Source organism: Hirundo rustica, chromosome 17, assembly GCF_015227805.2.
Source record: "Hirundo rustica isolate bHirRus1 chromosome 17, bHirRus1.pri.v3, whole genome shotgun sequence".
NCBI lineage: Eukaryota > Metazoa > Chordata > Aves > Passeriformes > Hirundinidae > Hirundo > Hirundo rustica.
Genome location: NC_053466.1, coordinates 7,387,060 through 7,406,773, shown reverse-complemented (window position 1 = coordinate 7,406,773; position 19,714 = coordinate 7,387,060). Strand labels below are relative to the sequence as shown.

Genomic DNA, 19,714 nt, shown 5'->3' with positions numbered 1-19,714 from the left:
GCAGGGATCTGACTGCTCTAGCACTGCCAGCTGATGGGGAACGTATCCCTGCTGCCTCCCTAACCACTGAGAGCAAAGTGATTTCCTCTGTTGAGAAGGATGACCCCCACAGCTTTAGCAAAGAAACTGAGACAGCACCAGCAATTCTCTTTTTGTGATCTTAAAGCAGAGCCAACGTGGGTTAACAAGAAAGGCCCAGGCACCAGAACAGCCTGAACACTGGTGAGAAGAGCCAACAGAGGAGGGGCTGACAGGTGGGGAGGTTCTGGAACCATCAAGTCCTGTGTATTTTCTGCAGGGGATGAACACTGGGCTGGAAGGTACAGTTCATTCCAGAGTGGAAAAAGAACAAAAACTCCAGAACACATCAGTCCACAATGAAGTTAAAAATCAGAAAATATAGTCTAGAGCACTCTCTTCGTGTTAGTATGTCTGTAAGACAAAGAACACGCAGCTTTTGGAAGAACCTGAAGAAAAGAGATGAAATACTGTTATTCCAGTTCCCCGGAATTAAGGATAGTAAACTGAATAAATTAAGTTAGTCTCTTTTCAGCTGACCTCTGAAACAGCACAAAGTTATACTCATATTGGAAGTAATAGGCACTCAAGAGCTGGGAACAGGAAAACTTGACAGATTTTGTCTTCTAAAGGTGATAAAAAGACTGGAGAACAGCAGGCCCAGAGAATCTGCCTGATGCTGTACATTTGCATTTTGTTTTGTACTCAGGGTTGTACCAGTAATTCCTGAGAGCACAAGGCAGCAATTAATACTGAGACTACAAACAATCAGCACTGCCCATTCTGCAGCACCTGCCAGCACACAGCTCTTCCTGCCAGGCAATCCTCTCTGAAGAGATCTTCTTTCATTGTGAGGACAAATGTTTCAGTGTTCCCTAAGGCAAAATCCATACGGACAGTTGATTCATGGCAGGTGGCATCTCATTTTTCAAGAATACAGAAGGTAATATATACCTGTTATTTTACTTTCTGAACATGCGTGGCTTTTTCTTGGCTCTAACTTGCTATTTTCTTCAGCCACAATCACTAATAGCAGCGTACCAAACTGTCTGATCTGGAGGCATTCACATAGGTGCATTTAAATAAAAAACAGCAACTGGAAGAAGTAAAGCAAATTCTCAAGAGACCACACAGCACCTTTATCTACCTTAGTAAAGAAAAAACCCTCTACAAGTTTAACACTACAGAGCTTATCAGTCTCAAAGCACATCGCTGGCAGTGACTCTTCTCATTCTATAGGAAAAGGGTCTCAGGCTCGTTTAGATGCACGTAAATGGAAAGAAGAGCCATGAATATCACACACACTATCTTATTTTTGGTTTTACCTACAAAACCAAAGGCAGAACAGATTTAAAGACACATTGAAGGAAATTTTTAACTCTTTTTTTCCCTTTCTGAATCCCAGAGACTTCCAGATCTGTAACAGGGAATGCAGCTGCCTCAGGGATCAAAGAACAGAATGAAAGCTGGGTCACTGCACCTCTGATACAACCATAAAATAGTGGAGAAATTGGTGTGTACACTCTACATGTATACAATGAAAAAAAAAAAAGATGATGACCAGTCTTTTTTGAGGTAATGTTCTGTTTTTAAATGTCAGCTTTATCCATCTGAAATAATATCTCCTAGAGAAATGGTTGAACTTTCCTGTGAGTGACAGTGTGCTCTATTGGAACAGACAGAGTCTGATTATAACTGAATTTACCTGGGCCAAGTTCATCCATAGGTATCATATCACGACTTCCAGACTTCTCATTATCTAGAAAACAGAAGCATTGGAACAACTTGAGGTACATTTGCTTTTCCCAAAACCTGGTAGCTTTGAATTAGTCACAGAACCAGAGAAGTCCATAAAGTTCTGAATGCAGAGATTATTGTAAAAAAAATCCCAAGCTATTCAACTGTTATCTATTCAGAAAGGGAAGTCTGAGTTGAATTCTCCAGAGAGCACATATAATCTATATATCTTCTGCTTTGGTACTGTTACACAGGGCTTTCCCCCTCCAACAGAAACCACAGTTCTTCTGCTTTGGACCACCTACCACGATTGACTAGCTCCTTTTACTCTCTCCAGAATAAAAGAAAGAAAGTAAGTAAGGGTGCAGCTTCTCATGGCACACAAGCCAATCCAGCAGCCTGCTGAGCCAACAGAAAACTACTCCACAAAGAAAATAAGTTTCTTGTCACATCAGCAAGCTGTCCCAAATCATCCTCTGTGTGCATAATGTGCCAGGTTTGATCAAAGACAGGGAAGGTGGAAACAGGCAGGGCAGTGTGGGGCTGTGGTTTGTGCAGTAACCTGCAGTTAAAGCAGAGAAGGTCCACAAGGCAAATCCTGCTCTTAGCAACGAGAGCCAGGCTCAGAGACACAGGAATCATGGTGAAATCAAAGCTGGTGCTACACTGGTGTGGGTGTGGCTGTGCATCATGAAAAAGCAGAAACAGGATTAACTGGAGCTTGAATAAACTCTCTCCAATAAAAAACCCCTGCATGGTAGAGGAAGAGGCTGTGCCAAAATGGGCAAATTTATTTAAAAAAGGGAAAGACTCCAATACAGACTAAGGGTAAGGTCAATCCCACTTGCAGGAAGATTTAACTGGTAACCCTACATTCAAGTTGAGGAAATGGTACCAGTAGTGCACACTTTGTAAGGGAAGAAATTCTATCCATCTCCAGGTAATAGGGACTGAATACTTTGAGACTTTGGGGTAAAAACCACACATAAATAATGCATTTTTACCCCCTTGTGCTGTAACACAGTCAGAGCAAATCCATAAAAGCAGTAAACCACTATATGACAAGTGATAAAGAGCAGAACCAACCTTGACTTTTATCCACCAGAGGCAAAGTGCTGTCGTCGTAGCCAGACCTGCCAGCAGTACCTTTGGAGCCCTTTGGAGCTGCAGAAACAGACTACAAGACAAAAACCACACAAATACCAAACTGCTGCTCATGGAAACGGAACAATAAAAATAAACAAACCAACAGCATGGAGAGAGATTATGGAATGTTAAGCCCCCCTTCTGTTGATAATACGCAACTGGGGTATTTTTTTATTTTCACACAGATTTGGTGGAGGAGTTTTTTCCCTGTTTTCTCAGTGGCAGCACTGTTGCCCTGTAAAGGGAGCAAAACCCATGCACAAGAAAAGGTGAAGGGGCTGCACATCAAGCAGAGGAGGCTGTCCTAGGCTGCTGTACAGAACGTTTCAAATTAGACAAAACTGAGACAAGACACGCTAATTCTTCCACCAGTAAATGGGGGCATTTGGGCTGTACAGGACAGCAAACTCCCCAAACCTAAAGAGCTACATTCCACAAAGCACAGCCAGCTACTCTATGCAGGACGGTGTGACTGAGCAGGGTACAATCCACTGTGCTCTCACCTGGAAGAACAGAGGAGAAAACGAAGATCTACAGATTGCAAGATTAGCCTAAGTAAGGGCATCTCCATTCAGGTGTTTCCAGAACTAATTTAAGATCTTTACCTGAAAATGTGACTTGTTCCACCCATCCTTCTGAAGGGCATTTCGTAACTCTTTATAGCTCCAGATCATCTGAAGAATGTGAGATGCAGCTTTTGTTTCTCTGGGAGACTGGCTGATTTGCAAAATAAAATTACAGTTTAAGTATCAAGCAATGCCCGACTATTCGTAGGTTAATACCTCATACTCCACACAGTTGTTATTTGAAAACGTAAGTAATGGGATATATGTGAAATCACTCAGTGACTTCTTCGTATCTGTAGGTATTTGCTGACAAAACCAAGTATCAAAATGTTATGAATTTTGCACATTTCTGTGTTTGCACATGTACTGCTGGACAAGCATGGAGGCCGTGGTGACCCTTTTGTCTTGTAGCCGTCATTAACAGAGAACAGTCTCCATCCTGCCTGGATTTATTCAGGAAAAAGAAACCCAAACCAAAAAGTGTTCTAAGCCACTTTTCAAACCTTCACCCCAATGTACATTTATTCTTCACAATTCAATGAAGTTGCTCCATGGTTTAAAATGGTTTAAACGGAAAATGAAATTTTACCCATTCCTTACTAAGTCAGTACACAGACACCTTTTATAATATAAAACAGGCCTAGCTTTTTGGTGGCTCTCATATTTTGTAACAATACAACCCAAGGAAGGCCACTTCAGTCACTCTCCCAGAAGTTTGCAGCAAATACACCTACAATATAAACTGGGCTGAGCTGCACAAAACAAAGTTTCCTCTACAGCAGTTCTTAAATGGAAGAAAATTTGTCACTTCAAATACCACCACCAGCCCTTTGGCCAGAACAATTACTGCACATCATTAACCATTTCACTTGGAAAAAAAAACAGAGCTCATCACTGGCATTCCAGAAGTGGAACACTGCCACAGGATAAAGGCCTTCCAAACTAAAACCAAAGATTGTAGTTTTACTGCTAAGGCTGCCTGGTAAGTGTATGTATGGTGCTAAAACGTCTCTGACAAGGAGAGCATGTCTTAACATGACTGAAGTGACTCATCAGTTAACCTTTTTCATCAAGTAAACCCTTTAAAAGTGCTGGCTGTTTTCACCTTGTTTATATTAACTGCTGAAGTTACACCTCTGAAAGGCTGGGATGCTCCAACACTTTCATGAAGCAAAAGCTGCTGCTCATAGTAACATTTCCATGTTTGCAAGGCGTTCTTATGCACTTTGCTTTCAACTGTCACTTACCTTGACTTGCTGATAGCTACCAGCTTCTGGATGCCCTGTGTCTGGATCAGAGACCTTGCATTTTCTGAGCTGTCAGTAATGATTTCATGGATGGTATTCAACACTGCAACCACTGTATCCTCTTCCAGGTTCTTTGCAGATCTCTGCTGCCTGCTGGGCAAATTTCTTACAAGCTCACCCATGGCATAACTACCTAGATAAGGGGAAGAGATACCATTAGGCAGCCCCAATAATAATTTCAGCTTCCCATCCTGAATGATAAAAGTCAACGGTGTTTGCTATGTCAAAAAAATCCCCTTAATGCATGTGTTTTTAAACTACAAGACTGTGACTTCACAGGATGTTTATCAATCATTATTTCAAGGTGACTGACAGCTGATAAAGCTAAGATAAAGTCCTCCATCTTGGATTATGAAAGGTATTGAGGGGAGAAAAAAGCCATTTTTACTGAGAATTTTATAGCCAACATCTATCATATTTTGCAAAGCCTGAGGCAAAAAAGCATCCAGCACTGCTAATGCCACGTATTCATGCTAATACACGCACATGGCTTCTCAACTTAGCCTTGTAATAGGCCTTCTGGGGCAAGGTGTGCAGCCACACATTTATTAACCTTCCCCAACAAAGCAGGAGTGTTTACTCCTGGGTGCAGTTAGCCTTCTCCATGTATAGCACTAGAGAAAAAACAGGGAATCTGGACTTTATCATTCCCAGCTATCCATCTGTACCACTTGCCTGGCTACACCTCTTGAACTATTCAAATGAAAACCTGATGTATTAATGTAGAATCCCACCCTGCCATTTGCCACTATCAGCTTCAATGATGGCCCTAAACATGTCACCAGTACTTCCTGGCCAGGCAAGGTTACAATTTAAACAAATACCTTAGTTAAATACAGAAGTCATCCAGCAGAAATCTCACCTCAGCTGAATCTTTCAAGATTCCTGCTAATGGGCAGGTGAATGTTATTTACCACTTGGGATAGGAGCTAGAGCAGTGCTGAACACCAACTTGACACTTGTTTAGCGTCCAGCTTCCACAAGTACACACCAGGCAAAAGGATGTGAAAGGAAGGAGGAAGCAAAAAACACAAAGTCACAACTTTAGAGCTCCCTGCACTTGCCCAGGTTAGCTCAGCATGCCAACGGCCAGACTGCTGCTCTAACTGGATTAGCAGGCAGGCCTAAGGAGCAACATCTGTGATGCGTGAGTATGAGCACAACTCCCATCGCAGCCAGGGCTAAGGAAAAGACAAGAAACCTCTTAACCCATCCAGCCCTCTGCACATCTTCACACTCCTCTCCTGCAAAAATCTACACCTAATGTTACTCCCAGGTTAGAGATCTTCCTCAAGCCACAGTTTATCTGAGTGGGCTGGAAATGCATTCTGAGCTGACAGCTCCCCACTTGGTGGCTACAGATAGCAGATATCTCAGAGAGCATCGATGGAAACTGCAGAGAGAACAAATCCACAGCACAAGGGACAGGAAACGCGAGGTCTCTCAAGGGTCCCCAAGATCCCAGGCTGGTTAGAGAAGTTCAGAAGATACCTATGAGATCTTTATTGCGACGATCCATGGAAAGGTTCCTCAGGGCGATGGACACTGCCCTCACAACCTTGTCCGAGTCGGACTGGAGCAGCTCCACGAGCACTGGCAGCCCCCTCTCCTTGCGCACCGTCGCACGGATGTACGTGGACCACTGATCGGACACACGAGGGAAGAGAAACAACACCAAGCATTGTGAGTTCATGTACCTGCTCCTTCCTTGCCCCTGGCATTTCTTTCAGTGCTGTAACCCATTTTTTTTTCTCTGCAAAGACCAGTTAGGTTGTGAGTGTTGATTTATCCCATTGCCTTAACCCTTCATTTGAGTTCACCGAGCACCAAGGAAGGAAGGTGTATGAGCTCCTCCTACAGCTAAGCCAGCTTCTGGAGAAAGAGGGCATAAGAGAAGGAAGGCGCATCATCTGCCAGCACCTGTTCTGTACACACCTCGGTGTGAAAACACATCCTCTGGAGCAGGTAAAAGAGGCCACTTGGAAGAAACAGCAAAGCATCAAAAGCATTTATTATCTTCCTCCTCCTCCTCCAATTTCATGCTTTTATTCTGTTTCATGATTGTTTTTAAAGCAAGCCTGTATTATTTAAAATAAGCTGCACTCAAGGCAGCTGCGAAACACCACCCTGCCGACCCTCAGGCTGCTATCAGTCTCACTTTGCTGAGCTGTTCTAGAAGTGATCAGGCAAATCTTTGAGAGAATTGCCTGATTAGAGCTGGGCATGCTTCAGAGAGGTTATAAGGGGACACTCTGAAGTGCAGTTTCCCCAGCAAACTGTCAATCCAACAAATTAAGTATTCAGAACACCTAACTATCTAATACAGGCTTTTCTGAATGGACAAAGCAATGGTTAAAGTGGTCAAAGTGGTGAAAGCTGATCGTGGTTAAATTGTCATGAGCTCAGTGCCACTTCCACTACGTAAACTTCACCAGTCCAGAAGATGCAAAACGTCTTCAATAAGCAAATTGAAGGAATTTCCTTGACATTTCCACCTCCTTCCTTTTTAAATGAGATACAAATGTACAAAGTAACAGTGCACTTACACAATGGGACATCCCCTTGGTCTTTACTTAGACAAAGGAAACAAAAAGAGACTGAAGACAAGACCGCACTCACCGTCCAGTTGCCAGCACTAAGGTTCTGCAAAGCTCCTGCTGCAGCTTCCAGAGTGTTAAAGTTCTGACTTTCAGTGAGGATGGAGAGGTACAATCGGACCACATCTGGCTGGTACAGTAATTCAAAGCCTGCAGGTGGGGCAAGAGAACAGAAGCATGAGAAGCAGAGAAGACAATGTTTAAACAAACACACACCTTTAGTTAATAACATAACAACAGCCAAGTGAAAGCTGCTACAATACAGAAAGAAGAGCTTCTGCCATGTCCAGGACATTCTACCCACAGCTGCTGGAAATAGTGGAGACAGCAACTCATGCAGAGAAACCTTCACCTGGGCTGCAGGTCTCTTTGCTTGTCTTAAGGTTGACAATTCTTTCTGGAATCCGTGCTATGCTATGAACTGTGCAGCATGCAGGTCATGACAAAGCGACAAGAGACAATTTTTGCCTGCACAATTATTACTTTGCATCTCTATACTGGGCTGCAAATTCACCTTGCACTCCTGTCCTTGTTCACATATCTCTCAATACTTTCAGAGACACAAAGAGCAGAGCCAAAGAGAGTAAGCTACACCATGCTGTCAGCCACGCCCTGCACACACCCAGGGGACAGAAGGAGAAGCAGGATGTCAAAGTGACCAGAACCCCCAAGTCTGAGGGGCAAGGAGGAACGCTGACTCCAGTTGAAATATTCAGCGTAGAAATACACCAGCATTGTCCCACACTGAGAGACTGTGACAGCCACATCTGTTCACTGCAGATCCCCAGAGTCACCGTATCAGCTGTGCAGTCTAAGCATGACAGGAATGAGAGCTATTCCCAGCTCTGCCAAGGATTTCCTTTTGTGATGCTGAGTAACTGACAGTACCATCATGTCCTGACTTCCTCGTCCATAGGATTAGGATTTATGCATTACACACATTAAAAAGAGGGTGTTAGGCAAGAACTCCATCCCTCCAAATTGCTGAACAATTTGAAGCATTTTTTATCTAGCTTCCTTCGCTAAGTGTAGCACGACAGACTGCATCAATGAAGGCAGAGCATGCCAAACATCTGCATAAAGGACTGGCCAGAGAAACCATCTCCAAGTGCTGTTCAAGTTATGTGAACAAAAAACTAAACCCCCTAAACTGCCTTGGAGGGCGCAGGATGACACAAGTAACCTCTGGTCAACGCGACTCCTTCCTGTGCAGTCATTGTAACTGGTCTGGTGGCCTTTGGGATATAAGCAGTAAGTAAGCATAAGGTAATGCAGCAAGCATTACCTAGGAGAGGATTTCTAGAAAAACAGGATATCAAAGGAAGCACAAAGGTGTGAAGAAGCCTGGGCAAAGAGGGAAATTCAAGCTTATTTTGAGCAAAATAATTTTTCTTATTTGTACACATGAAAAATAACGTTCTTCACATGAGAAGATGCTGCCCTAGGACTGTAGCCCTGTGCCTGACACAGGGTTTCTGCCCAGTAGAATTCCAAAGAGATCAGGATTCCTCCCAGGTCCAAGCTGCCACAAGCTGGAAGCCTGACTGCCCTCTGAGTGCCAAACTCCTCCTACAAACTGACATCAGGAACCTGGGAGTAGCATATTTTAAAGCAAGTTTTCCACTAGTAAGACAGGAAACCTCCAAACAGAAATCACTTTCTCTCTTCAGTGCTTTCTCTTTAAAATCACCCATCTCTCATACACACATTGCAGCTTATCATGTTTTAGACATCTTGGAGCATTGCTCTCCTATCCAACAGATATTCTGTGTTTCTTTCCTTTTTTTTTTCCCCCTGCTCTGTTGCTTCTCTATTGCTGAAGGCTTCCTGAAATAAAAGCCTTGATTTTAAATGTAACTGTTTCTCCATATCCTTCATACCAGTTATGGCTGCATAGCTTTGTGAGTCACAATCTTGGAACTCAGCCCTCTAAACCCTGCATAACACTACCTATGAACACAAGCTGTGTTAACCCCCCGGCTGTACAGAGGGGTACTTATCCCACTGAAAGCAAGCAAACGCTATCAGCCAAGGTTTGTTCCATACCAAAAATCCGATCTGTGCGTGAGGATCCATGAGCTGGCTCAAACTTTCCATGCTCAGCCTCTCATGTGCATCCCAGCACGCCCGGATCCTTCTCCAGTGACCGGATACTTAACCTGCTATACATCTGTGCCTCCTCTTAATGCCACCACTTGCCTGCTACACACGACACCCTACAGATACACGCAAGCTGCAACAGATGGCAACCCCCAAAGGCATCCTGCCAATCCATACCGCTGACTTTCCTCTTCTCCTATGTCCTCTCCTTGCACTGGGATCATTGCCCTCTATATTGAATGCTGAGGAAAAACTATCGTTACTTAATCCATGAAGCATGAGCAGTTGTACAGCTTTTCTTCATTCCCTGAATAAGTCTGTGATTATCTGACTCCAAAACGACCTTCATATCACCCTTTTCCCCCGCCACTTCACAAGGTGAATTGGCAACCTAAGGACTTCTCAAGAAAAAACACTGCTGATAAGCGCCTGGTGTTCCTTCCCTGAACACTAATACTTAAAAATCTCTTTAGGATAGCCCACTAGAATTTTGACACTGTTATCTTTTAAGGAAGCTTTGCTGAAATGTAAATCAGATCAGCAGAAGAGATGGAGGTAGGTTCATTAATAGATAATATTCATACAGAACATTTTCTGCTTCTATATCTGAGCTCAGACTTGCCTGTGGTTCAACAGGATGCAATTGTTCAGCCAGTATTCTGTTTAAAAGTACCCAGTTGTAGTTTTGACACAACTGGAAAGAGCCCCACACTGTTACTCTGTTCTGTTATTTAAATGCAGTCTGTGACGTGTCCTTTCTGTCAGTCTGTACGTTCCTTTTTGGCTGGACACACTTCCCTCTTCAGCACCTTGCTGTGTGTGAATACTGAGATGCTCCAACCCCCTCACCTCTGCTCCCCCCCTGCGGCCACAGCTGCATTCCAGTCACGCACTTCTCACCCGCTCTCTCTCATTACCTCCCTCCATGCATGAAAGCCTCTCCTTTTTCTTACTTACTAATGTAAGGCATCTCAAAAATGCCTTCACCTTCCCTCTTCAATAATGCACAGCATTTTCTCTACCAACCACCAGCAGCTTCCTGCTTTGGGGCACAACTCCTTAGCAGGTGGTGGATGGTTCTCACCTCACTCCAGAGCTCCCCTTTCCAACTACATTTATGCCTCTGCCCTGTTGGCGTGTCTTAACCAGAGTTAGTGAGTGCTACACACCACACACAGCTCTGTCCTCCCTCCTGCCTCCCCTGCTCCTCTCGCAGCACTGCAGCTCTTCTGGGTCAGCCTGGGTGTACCAGGGAAAGGCAGCAGAGTTGCCAAAGCCCAGTATCAAGAACGCCTCTCATGGGAGCTGCTCATTAGCTGGGATGAGAAACTAGTAACAAAGTTGCTGATGCACTGGAGGGTTTTCCCTCTGTGACTGCAAGCTGACACTTTTCATGAGCATTATAGTACCTTAAAAAAAAACAAACCAGTTTTATATTTTCTCCATCTGCCTCCTGTCCTAATGAATCCAGCTCTGCTATTTATAGAATGCAATTTGTCTGAATTATTATAGATTTCCTTCCAGTGTTGCATGAAGGCCTTGCACATTTTTCCACGAAGCGCTTCAAGCACGTTCCTGGGAAGCACAGCTGGTCACACCTCCATTAAGCACCTGCTTCTTTTCAAAACTGATTTCCTTAATTTCCAGATCATCTTAATTATTTTTTCAGGTGATGCTACTTTTATGCAATACATAGCCAACTCCTTACACCCATTTAAAAATGGATAGAAAAAATGATAAAAGAGGGTCATTAGTGATAGAGAATACATCAAACAAAACACCCACTGTTACTCTTTTTTCTTTAAAAAGCTGTTTTAATTATAGCCCAGATTCAGCACTGCCCTTAAAAAGATAATCTTCCTGGAATAAATGAAATTTTTCCATTGGTTATGGATTTGTGCTGAGTTGCAATCTACACCGTTTCCTCCAGGAAAAGCATGGAGATAAGTAATTTATTGCTTCTTTCATCGCAGAGAGCAAAGTAAACAAGTTCACTGCGTTAGCTTTTGGCTTTCAGAGAAAGGCAGAAATGCCCTGGACGCTCGTGTCACTGTGAGCATCCGACCTTTTGCAGCGTGTAAGCACTGCCCCAGCTAACAACAACGAGAACGTGTCACAGAGGAGTATACTCCATATTAAGAGTTATCTCCAACACACTGCAGTCTCATCTTTCTGAGAAACAGGAAGATAAGCTTTTTTCCAGCACAGTTGCTCAAAATTGGCAAATGAGACTAGTTCTGTGTGAAGTTCCCATCACCAGGATGTGGCAAGTAGATTATTTGCCCAGAGAACAGTGACAGCACAGACAGCAATTTGAATCCCGAATGGAAAACACCTGAGGAATTAGCTGGGGCTGATTAGCCACCTCCATCCCTTCAGCCCTCAGTCACTGTGCTCAGAATGATGCAGCAGCTCCTGGATTATCTCCTCCGCAAAACTATTTGCTTTCATCTTGGCAGCGCTGATCCTGTGCCTATACTTAGCAATGTTCTGGCAATAACGTAAGATACTGCACCAGGTGCCTATCACTGATCTCGCTTAATCCCAAATTCAGACAACTCTTTTTGCAACGGGACTGCCAAACCTATTCCCCCTCACCACCCATTCCATTCAGGATTTACTTCGCCACCACAGGCATGGGAAATTATACACATGTGGATGCCGGACAGATGAGAGATCTGCTGCTGCTACAGCAGAAACACACTGCCTAATTTTCTATCCACATAAAACCTCTGCACTGACGCTTAAAAAAACTGCCAAATTTCAGATGTCATAGGAAGCTGGAAGGATGCTGGCAACACCGCAGAAAAAACCTAAGCAACTCCTAAACCGGGCTGTGGGGAGGTGTCTGTGGAACCGATAGCTACTCCCCCTTGGAGTGTGCAGAGGCAATTCCCACTTGCCGCGCTTTGGTTCCCGGCGAAGATGCAGCGGCACCCGGGCTCCCTTTGGGCTGCCGCTCCGGCCGGAGGCGCACTCCCAGCCCGCAGCTGCCGGCGCTGGGAGCTCCGGGGCCGCTCTGCTCGCCCGGAGCCGCACCCGCAGCGCCGGCAGATGGAGCGAGAGGAGCCCGGACCGCACCTTCTCCGCAAGGTCACTCCAAAACAGACTCTGCACCGTGAAAAAGCATCTCCCCAGCAACCAGGAAGCTATCAGCTAAAAGCCAAAACCAAAAGAAAAAATAATAATAAAAAAAGAGAGTAAAGAATCGTGACAGTAAAAGAACACTCAGAATCTGCACGACAGAAAAGCTGCGCAGCCCTTGGACTCCCCTGCCCTCTGCTGACAACCGGCCGGTACCTTCACCACAGCCTGGGCAGCTCACTGTCAGCAAGGACTAAACCAGGGCTCAGAAGTATTTGCTACAACAACGCTTTCGGAACATTTCAGCAGCAAATCAGTCCTGCAGTTCAACTCTCACCTTCCAGCAATCCCTCACCCCCAGCGTGGTTTTACAGCGGACTACATTAAAAGCCCCATAGAAAGCTGGGAGAGGCAGCTGGTTACTTTTGTAAAAACAGGAAATCAGATCCCTAAAAAACCCAACCCATCAGCTCCATTCCATCTGTAGGCTGTGCCTCAGCACCCAGTGCACAGAGCAGCTTGAATGCCAACATAAACTTGCAAGGTTCTTCTAATTGAAAGGCTTAACAGTAGCGAGAACGCAGCCAGCTCCACCAGAGCCAAACACTTGGCATAACTGCCCGAGAATGCAGCTCGATGCAGATACATACAGAATACTGAGAGTCACACAGCAGAGGCACAGCAAACTCTGCAACGAATGACGATGAAATAACAGGTGGAAAGTTCTCAACAGTCCCTGTGGCTTTGACTTCAAGGCAAAGCACAAGTCAGGACAGGTACTGAGCTTACTGCAGAGATTCAATCATGAATGCAGCATCCACCACTGAGCAGCAGCTCTGAAGACAGACAGAACAGCCTTTGAAAAGTATTGAAAAGAACAACCAGAATAACGTGGGACACATGGGACTCGAATCAGGCTTGAGGGAATGTTTAAGAAGAGTTTTTCTATTTAGGAAATGAACACCACAATGTGTGACCTTTCTAACTAATCTAGTAAGTCATACTCAAGTTCTGAAATGATGTAAACTCTTCCCAGCTTATCACGCACTCCCACTGTGACAGCAGCACTGGCACACTACTCAAAACCAGAAGCAAACAACCCCCCAGCCCTAAGGATGTAAGAGGAATACCAGCACTACCAAGAGTGAGGTATGCACAAAAACAACACAGGGAGCTAGGGTGACTGCAGGGAAGACAGAAAGGCAGCAAGGAAAGGAAATGGGAGGGCAAGGCAGTGCAGGAGAAAGAAAGGATGCCTGGGAAAGCAAACTCTCTTTTGCAATTTCTGTTATTCTTTACATTTCCCAAGCTCCACAAACGGTCATCAAAGTACTTCCTTACAGAGTGTGACTTTACAAGGTTGGTTACATCCCACTTCACATCCAAAGAATATGCAATTCAACAAAGGGGTGGCTCAATCAAACACAAACCATTTTGACCTTGTGTGAGCTCCAGCACTTCTGTTTTCTGTGACCACACATTTTAGAGCTAATACAGCTCCCCCTTTCCAAAGGGCAGGCAAGCAGCATTTCTCCCAGAGTCCAACACACTGCCCAGTACAAAGTCTTTTTCCAAACATATGCAGCTAAGTCTCCTGGCAACTGGAGATGTACCATTAACAACCTCACTAAGCAGTAGCAAAGGCTCTGGAGGACCATCCTTAATATGAATCTCAAAGCTGCTGCAGGTAACTGGAGCACTACCCAAGCCCCTGGTTCAAAAGGGGAATGCTCTGTCCCACAGGGCTGTCACTGAAGCACAGGGAATCCCCAGCAGCCAGGATGATGCAGGGATGGGGGAGCTGCTAAAGGTCTGCACCCGCAGGGAGAGGAGCCACGTGGGTGAACTGCAGCACATTTAAGCATTTCTAGGTCACCTTTGGCAATGCTTTTTGTTTGCTTTTGAGAAACACCATTGTTACAAGCAACAAGGCTTTGGATTGGAGCTAACGTTAAGCCCTTTGGCTGCATGATTAAAATGGAGAATTCATGTAAATAGCTTCCCTTACCCCAGTCCCAGAAGACTTGCTTCTGACCTTGGAGACTTTCAGTACAGTACATGAAATGTTACACTTGCTCTCTCACAAGCTTCTCTAATCCCAAGTTATTTTTATTTACTTCACAGTGATAACTGAATGCATTTTCTTTTAAAGCGAACAGGACAATCATATTATTCCAAAAGCAAATCTGTTCTGAAATGCAGTTTGTATCTAAAAATCAAACATTAAATAAAATTTTCCCCCTCTCTCCTGCACACAGAGCACACACTGGAGCCTCTGGGCTGTTAGCTACATATCAAATGCAAACTGTTTGGAAGGACAGGCTTCCCTTCTCCCACCACCAGCTTACCATTTGCAAGCTCCCAGAATGCAGCCCCGGCTCTGCATCACCACTGCAACATCTCAAAGCGGAACTTGGTTCAAAATCCTGGCTCACATACGTAAATGAGTACGAAACTAATTTGCATCAAAGGTCTGCCAGCTCTGCAGGGTTTCACAGTGTGACACTGCCAGCCTGCCGGGGTACAGAATTTCTGGCAGCTCAGGCACACCCGGGACTCTAAGCCAGGGATAAACACTCTCTGGCCTGGAGAAAGGCTGTGCCTAGGGGAATCTCCCTTACTCCTGCCTCAAACCTACAGTGTTTTAAGACAAAAGACTGATTATGCTTATCAGGCTGGTGATCTCACTGACAGCAGATCAATATGCCAAGGGAGCAGCAATGCTCCTAGATGTGAGCAATCCTGCCTGCTCCCTTCAGGGAAGCTCCTTCCCAAAGATTCCTGGTCGGGCTCACACCTCTAACAGCTGACACCAAAAGGAGCTGGGCACAGTGATGATGTGCACTGCACTGGGGACTTCTCAAACAGACAATGGGCAATGCAGCCCACGCACACAAGATCGATATCAAGCGTGACATTGATCATGTTGTGTTTCCCTGGGAGGGGAAACCTGAATTTCCAGATGCTGCCTGATACATCACAGGGACATCTGAACAACAGTGACAAGGTCAAACATCCATGTTTATTCTTTTAGATCTCAGTGCACTGCTGCTCCTATTGGCCACGGGTGCTTCTGATATGGCTGCTCCTGTCTCTGCAAAGATCCAGAATTACATGACTGACTGGTTTCCTTCCTCCTCTCTGAAAGGACCCAGATGGCAGAGCTTGGTGACCGCTCGTATGCCCTGAGGAGCGTCTCCTTGTGTGTGTCACCAGACAACTCTATTTTGTCACTCCTCCTTTTCAGCCAGAGAAAGCAATTCCAAGGACTGCACAATCCTCTCTGGAAAGGAGAACACTGCCCAGCCCAGGCTCACCTCGCTCCTGGGCCAGTAACACCAGTATAAAATGTGGAGAGGCTCAGGAACTAGCAACTCACTGACCTCAGAGCTGCAAACTCCAGCCAAGAATATGTGGGGATGCCACAATAACCCAAACCCATGGCATTGCCAGAAATCACTTCCTAATTGCAGCTCTGAAAAGATGCAGTAAGGAGGTGACACTACAGAATGTCTCATCTGGGAACAAGCAGATGGGACGTGAACCTTTCTTCCTCATGGGGAAAGGCTCTTAGTGGAGGAATCTCCAGACCTCAACGTGCTTACTCTGCCCTTGGTAGGGCTTGAATCCACTGCTTTTTGGAGCATACTGCAAGCCTTCTCCATTTAGCTAAGCTTTCCCAAAGGAAAAAAAGAAATAAAAAGATGGCTGGCAAAGGTAATGAGGATTGGGAACATGAGGAAAATTATTACTTTGCATATTAGATAAACAAATTTGTTTTTTCAACAGTGCATTCATGTATTCATGCCAGAACATGCTTGTTTTCTGAGACTTTTCCTTGAACTGAGACAACCAAATGCAGGCAAAACCATTTTCCTTACAACCCTCACCTATAGCTATGTGAAGTACAACACAGATTTCTGATCACAGCTGCCATGTGGTGCACTGAAGAGACCTGAGACTCTTTTCGCTGCCATTACAAGTGCAGATGCCTAATTGTCCAGCCCAACCATCAGCAGGTTTGAGCTCAGTCTATAAAATGTGTTTATTAAAGAGATACTGAGTGATTCCCTGAAGAAAAGCCCATTAAAAAAATTAAACCAGAGCTACGTCCTGTAGTAAAATACAATGTGTTGCTGTTAGTATCTTATCAACAAGTCCAAGAGCCTCGTAACACAAAAATGTATCAGAACCAGAGTCATCACCGAAAATCAACAGCACTGTTAAGGGACTCCTTCCTTTAACTTGTGGCTGCCTGAGCCTACCATTTTCTTTCCCTTGGTCTTCAGTGTGTGTTTAACCAAGGATCATGTGTTCCAAATTGCCCTTTTTTGGCCTCAAGCCCCTGTAAAACTCAGCTTTGCAGTTCCAGATGCCAATCAGCTGCTCTTACACCAGGAAGCTAACGAGCTTTTAGCTTCCTCCCAGCTCAGTAGAAACCTGTCTGCAGAGAAGAACTTACTGCAAAAGGAATCGTGCTTCAGTCCTTGGCTCCACATGCTACCTAAGCATATTTATTTCAAAGATTCTGACTTATTTAGAACTGTTGAGATATTGAACATCTTTATAAACTTTCTGTCATAAAATGCCAGTAAGCAGAGAAGCACAGCAAAGGGAAGAAACACTCCAGCAGACAGCTGCATGACAAAATAAAACACCCTACATGGTAATGGATATTTAGTTGAAATATCCACACACCCTCAGACATTAAATACTGAGGTATGCAAGAAAGGTGGAAAAACCACAGAAAATGCTTTCTTACCTCTGCAGACCTCGGAAGTATCTTCTCTCCTGTCTCTCCAAGATGGTGTATGAAACATGCTGGATCATGAGGCCACGTACGGTCCCACCAAGTGCCCTCCCCTCCCCTTGAGAGACTCGTGACACAGACCAAAGCTTGTGAGGGGCAGAGGAGAACTCGCAGTGCTCTGCAGGGCAAAGCTGCAGGGAGCAGCACCAGGAGGAAGCAGCACTCAGAGTGCAGGGGAGCTCCACAGAGCCGGCGGCCGAGGGAAGGAGCGGCCGCACTCCTGGAGCCAGCAGTAACCCGGCTTTGCCTGGACACAGCAGCCACGCTCTTCCAGACCTCCAGAGATGCTGTGTGCACCAGGTCTGCGGGGAGCTGAGGTGTGGAGGTCCCACGGCACCTTCTATGGTCAGCCCTTCTGTGCTGCTAGCACTGAAACCAACCAGCAAGGCAAGCCCAAATGCTCCATCACTCGGGAATTCACAGGAACAGGATTACTTTGTCAGGTGTGGGACTTATGGGGGTTCCCACTGACTGCGCCTCAAAACATTCCTGCTGCCGAGGGACCTCCTGCTTGGGTCTGAAAGCACACACGGCCCTGACAAGCGCTTGGGCGGATCAGAGCCGGAGCTGCGACAGACAAGGATCGACTGACAGCGTTTCCACTTGGGCTGGCACCTGTCAGGTTCTCCACTTCACAGCACATTTGTGTTTTATCTTCAGTGCCAAGGGAAACACTACGGCAAGAAAAAACCCCAAATCTTCCAGAGCTTGTGCACACTGAAATATGCTTAGAAGCCAAACTGAAAGCTTCTTTCTGGGTTACTCATGCTTCACGGAGGCTTCCTATACTTCCACTGCTCATCATGATTTTTATGTAAAGTCTCATAAATGGTCATAAGCCATTACACAGGTATTTGGTTATTCACATCAATTCAGCTGCTTGTTAAAGGCCCGTCTGCTTAAGGCAGTGAAGGGCTGCAGAACTTCACAGCTTGAATTCCTCAAATAAGAAGGCAGAATAATTTCTATTCTCCAGTGGATATACCCTCACAGAAACGTCAAACATCTCAAAATACATCCCAGTAAGAAGAAAATACTTGGATATAAACAACTAATCTTTTCTGGGGGAAGCTTATCAGAATCCAAGCTGAGCAGAAGCCACCAGGTCCAGTCTCATCCTGCAGAAATGAAAGGTCAGGGGCTCCTAATCACTGGGACCAAAGCCCGTTTGGTTCATTACATACAAAGTCCTGCAATCTTGCCTTTACAAGCATTTTATAAGCAACTGCCATATGGAAAAACTCCCACATGTTAATAAATAATTTAATATACGCCAACCCAAACACTTCCTCCAATCCTGTTTGTGTCCTGAAATTGCTAATTAGTTCCTGCTCCAGCTTCCAAAGTCAACAGTGTGTTTCAATTCCTCTCTCCATTTCGTGAAAGCTGCCTCACGCACCCAAAGGCAGCCCAGTGCCTCTAATCTGCCTCAATTACAGTCACTGTGCTGCTGTCAGGCAAGTATCTCCCAAGCATCCAAGAAAAAGAATTTGATGTTTTCAATGTCAAATGAATGTCAGGCCGGAGTGGAAGCAGCACAGAAGGTTGTCCTTAATTTCTCTAATAAAAAAATAAATGGACCTTGCAGCCCAGTTTTTTAAAAGTACCACATTTGGGTACTTAACTCTCATGGATTTCAGTGTAAGATAGAAACATAAATGCCTCCAAAAACAGAGATTCTGCACTCATCCTCTCAAAGCACCATATCCAGGCACAGATTACAGATGATGAGAGACAAGAAAAGATGCTCCTCCCTCATTTAAATTGGGACACACTGGAACATACCACATCAAAGCACTGAGGGAACAGGTAGTCTTCCCTCTTCCTGCCAACCATTCTCTGCAGCTTTCTGGAAAACCAAGGAAGTTTCTGTTAAATGTAAGCCTGCCTGCTGTTCATTGCTCTGCCTGAATATTGAATAATCACAGGCAGAACTGACACAAAACCAGCTCTGCCTATAGAACAACAGATTTCCTGGAAACACAGATCTTGCTGTAAAACTTCAAGTTGGACTAAAATGTGAGGTAAGACAACATGATCTGGAGAGAAGTAGCTCCTTGAAGCCTTAGCTGGCTAAACACACACACACACACACTCTACAGCCACAAATAAATCTATCTGCAAGTTAGAAGGAAAAAGAAGAGTTAGGGGCCACAGTGTGTAGCAATGAATGAGATAACTTTGCTGCAATGAATAGAGGGAGCACAGAGACATTTTCCAAGAGGCAAAGGGGAACATTACACAGCATCCAACTGCAGTGTGCCTCATCTTCACCACCCTACAGCAATGTCCTACATTTATAAAGCAGCAGAAAATCATATGAGAAATTCTACAACAAAGCCACATCAG

The 19,714-nt window shown here is 44.9% G+C and overlaps 1 protein-coding gene across 10 annotated transcripts in view; it reads right to left on the bottom strand.

Annotated features, from left to right (window-relative positions):
• ARVCF (ARVCF delta catenin family member) overlaps positions 1–19,714 on the bottom strand; it is a 246,832-nt gene that overhangs the window by 11,386 nt on the left and 215,732 nt on the right. For all 10 annotated transcript variants that reach the window (XM_058422876.1, XM_040081323.2, XM_040081324.2 and 7 more), the window contains 6 exons: positions 7,394–7,521; positions 6,266–6,416; positions 4,715–4,907; positions 3,507–3,618; positions 2,842–2,932; positions 1,724–1,777 (listed from right to left, as the gene is read on the bottom strand). In XM_058422876.1, the coding sequence (XP_058278859.1) occupies positions 1,724–1,777; positions 2,842–2,932; positions 3,507–3,618; positions 4,715–4,907; positions 6,266–6,416; positions 7,394–7,521 (729 nt within the window). The remainder of the gene's footprint in view (positions 1–1,723; positions 1,778–2,841; positions 2,933–3,506; positions 3,619–4,714; positions 4,908–6,265; positions 6,417–7,393; positions 7,522–19,714) is intronic.